The 3,923-nt window shown below is 36.3% G+C and overlaps 1 protein-coding gene across 1 annotated transcript; it reads left to right on the forward strand.

The window, feature by feature from the left end:
* The first annotated feature begins 595 nt into the window (after positions 1–595).
* LOC148932808 (uncharacterized) lies at positions 596–1,738 on the forward strand. The gene is made up of 2 exons (XM_089064543.1): positions 596–887; positions 981–1,738. The coding sequence occupies exons 1-2, from the start codon at positions 596–598 to the stop codon at positions 1,736–1,738; spliced, it is 1,050 nt and encodes a 349-aa protein (XP_088920669.1).
* Positions 1,739–3,923: the final 2,185 nt, after the last annotated feature.

Here is a 3,923-nt window from a genome sequence, read left to right on the forward strand (position 1 = left end):
TTTTATGGGACGGAGGGAGTATTACTTTCCTAGTATTTCGTGTATTTTGAAAACAATCTAACAATTACTATATGTATACGAACAATATTTTTTTTTTGGGTAATTTTATAATTTACACATATGAATGGCATATAAATATTTGGAAGAAAATTACCAATAGTTTGTTACAAACAAAAGTATAGAAATAATAATAGTATATATTACTATAAGGACGAAACGAAATACGTACAGAGTGTATTATTAAATTATAATCTCGTTATAGAAAGCAAAAAATTAGCACTATGTGGGTTTAAAATTTTATATGTAAATGTGAGTATAATAAAATACTATAAAGTGAACAAATTAAAGTGTGATTAAATATGTTTAAGTCTATGGTATGGAGCGACGATATCTCGTTATTTTTCTAAATCGAATGGAATTGAAAAATCCCTACAACTGGAGATAAAATATGGATTGACCCCATTAATTATCTTTATCTTATCTTATTAGTATTTCCCTAAATTCACCCCTATAAAATGACACCAATCTTCATTTCATCAATCTTCACTACCATCAATATTCCTACGGAGTTCTAAATATCTATAGCTGAAGCAGAATGAAAGCAATCAAGCTATTTGGATTCTATCTCCCGGCTATACAAGATGATCATCAAGATTCGATTACCACCAACGATGAGGCTTCAAGAAAAAGAAAGTTTATCCCTTATCAAGAAGAAGATGATGATCATTCATTTATTCCCAAGAAACCCAAACTGTGCGATGATGGAGAAGGAGGAGAAGACGCCGTACCACCATCAGAGTTCCATCCACTCTCAGTTACGACCGGAGAAGATGATGGCGATGATGAAGATGCAGTTCAACCAATATCAGCGTTCTTTCCGGAAGAAGGTAATGATTCATTTATTCCCAAGAAATCTAAACTTTTGAAGCTGTCTGGTGATGGAAAAGAAGGAGAAGAAACCGTCCATCCACTCTCATCAGTTACCACCGACGACGCCATTTTGGGGAAAAGAAAGTTAAGTTCATGTAATCAAGAAGAAGATGATGATGATGATTCATTTATTCCCAAGAAACCTAAATTGTTGAGGCTGATTGATGATGGTATGTCGGCGACGGGAAGCTCTAATCCAGAAGAAGCAGTTCCACCAAGCTCAATTCAAGAAGAAGACTGTGATTTATCTCTTTCCACAAAACCTAGAATATTCAAGTTATTCGGAGTCTACATCTTCATTGATCAAGAGGATCACACTGTTATGCAAAACCCTAATCAAGATGATCGAGAGCTGGAGGTGGAGGATCAATCTCCTATACAAAACCCTAATCAAGATGAGGAGGTGGAGGAAGAAGCTCCCGATCCAGTACCAGAGGGAAATGATCTAGTTTTCATGTTCGAGAAGAAGCTTACTTCTACTGATGTTGTGCGGCATTACAATCGGTTGCTCATCACCAAAAGGTCTAGTTTGCGATTGATGGCAGCTTTGACGGAAGAAGAGAGGGGAAAGGTGGAAGCGAATGGAGGAGATAATCTGAGGGTGGTGACAACAGATCCAAATGGTGTTGAATACATATTGAAGTTAAAGAGGTGGTCCTATTCAGGTGCCTTAGTGTTGAAACATGAATGGGGGAAGCTCGTGCGCGCAAACGGGTTGCAGATGGGGGATTCCGTTGTCGGATGGGGCAATCGCGTGGATGATGAGTTCCGTTTGTTTCTCTTTATTATCAAGAATCAATTCAATTAGAAACTCTTGGATTGGATCTTAGGTCCTTGAATATATTTTTGCTTGCTATTGTTTAATGTAATTGAGTCAGAGAGAAATATAAACTCTTTTCAAGCAGAACTTCCCTATCTGCTTCCTTATTTATTAGTACATTATTAGTTTGCAATAAAAGTTTTTTTGTTGTTGTTTCTATTTTTGTAATCATTTCTTGTTTGTTTTCGTCCTTTAATCTGTTTTTTATTTGACTCATTTCTATTAGTTGGAAGCGTGGCTTCCACTTTTCCCTAATACAAGATGGCAGATTCCTTTTTGTCTTACTAAAGATGAATTTACCTACAAGTCTATATGAATTACTTAGAGAGAAGAGTAAAAGTTAGCAATAAGGTCTGGGTGGTGTAGTCAGTTATCACGCTAGTCTCTAACCTAGAGGTCGCCGGTTTGAACCCGGGCTAAGACTTTTTCTTTTTGGTTTATAACTTTCATTCAAACTACTGTTGATAACTAAGTAGAGCCCCGATTCAATCCGAGTCAGTCATTTTCACTTTCATTTATTCTTCTTCTCCTTTTCATGGCATTATTGGTAGAGTTTCACTGAGTTTATAGTGTTAGTGTGTTTAGATTAACTTAGTTATAGCTGAGTTGCAAAATAAGTTAAAATATGAACTTGTGAAGAAATTTATCATAGGAATGATATGATGTCTAAATGTAAAATTAAATTATTTTGTGCCTTGTATTCAGATAAAATTAACCCCAAATTAATTTGAATTTGTTTGCTATGGAAGTCCCGCATATTTTGTCTCTTGTAATCAGATAGAATTAACCCTAAATTAATTTGAATCTGTTTGCTATGTAAGTCCCACATATTTGTTGCTAGTAACTAGTGACCAATTCATACTAAGATCATCAAACATGCACATGAAAATTTAAAAAGTCTGGTATGAACTGGCTAAATTCATACTACGGTCAGGAAGCATGCTGTATAATAAAGTTGAATGTTGGAGTGCAGCTGCTTCTCCTTCATCATCGAACTACCTCAACAATTTAGTTTTCTTGGGAAGAAAAGAAAAACCATCATCTTTTTCTTCTTGATTTGTGCAACTTACTATCGCCAACTTCCTCTTTCTTGAATCAAATTGAGAGGGGGAGTGGTGATGATCATTTTCTTCGAACCGTGTTGGAAATTTATGTGGAGATAAATGAAACAAGAACAACAATGTGAATACTTTGTGTAGAAAACTCTTGTTGAATACTTGAATGAATAATGAGTACAAGGATCATCCTATTTATACTAGCGTAGGAATGAACTAGTTGGATGAACCTACACAAATACATGTATCATAATTAAAGTAATACATAGAATTAATAATAGAAGTTGGACCATTGGTTCATGAATCTAGGAAATACATTTATCTTCAATACTCCTCCTTAATGTTATCCCAATAACTCCAAGCTTCTCTCTCAAAAGCTGAAATTTTGCTTTCGGAAGGACTGCAATACCTGAGTTGGTTTCTCCACTTTCATCCACTTCCCTTATATAATGATACATGATAGAGATGTGCTTAGTTCGACTGTGATGAACCGGATTCTTTGTGATTGCAATGGCCGACTTGTTGTCACACAGTATAACTCTATCGAGCCTTGTTTCTTCTTTCCCATGTCATTCAGAATTCTTTTAAGCCAAATTGTTTGTTTTGCAGCCTCTGCAGCAGCAACATACTCAGCTTCAGCAGTAGATTGTGCTACACTATCTTGTTTCTTTGACATCCATGAAGTTACGCTTGATCCATGACTAAAACAATATGCGGATGCAGATTGTGGAAGCTCTAAGGCTACAAATAGATGGTCCATGAGTAAGTAATGTCGTACTTTGTTGGGCTATTGAAACTCGCTTTTTACGCGTTCTGTAAGTAAACAAGTAGAAATGCAAACATGTCAAGCAGATGTACCAAACCAAATTGGTCAAGCAAACCCAGACCTACTCGCGTGTCGTCGGACGCGCTATAAGAGCTGCTATCAAAACCTTACCCATAATACTATTAGCTAGTATATGGAAGTAAGGATCGATCCCACGAGGAAGATGATGTTAAGCATGTATTCGGATGTCTTGGGAAGGTTTTTGGCTGCTGCCACGCAATCTAAGGGGGTTAAGCTTAAATCTACACGACTAGTCGGAATGCTCTAAACTCTATCTAACTGACCTACTAGA

Source organism: Salvia hispanica, chromosome 2 (genome assembly GCF_029641045.1).
Source record: "Salvia hispanica isolate PSC_SH4W2 chromosome 2, Shi_PSC_v1, whole genome shotgun sequence".
Taxonomy (NCBI): domain Eukaryota; kingdom Viridiplantae; phylum Streptophyta; class Magnoliopsida; order Lamiales; family Lamiaceae; genus Salvia; species Salvia hispanica.

Excerpts from the sequence above, each read along its gene's own strand:
- LOC148932808 (XM_089064543.1), top strand. The coding sequence starts at position 596 with ATGAAAGCAATCAAGCTATTTGGATTCTATCTCCCGGCTATACAAGAT. Across the intron at positions 888-980 it reads AGCGTTCTTTCCGGAAGAAG|TTACCACCGACGACGCCATT; the intron begins GTAATGATTCAT and ends CACTCTCATCAG.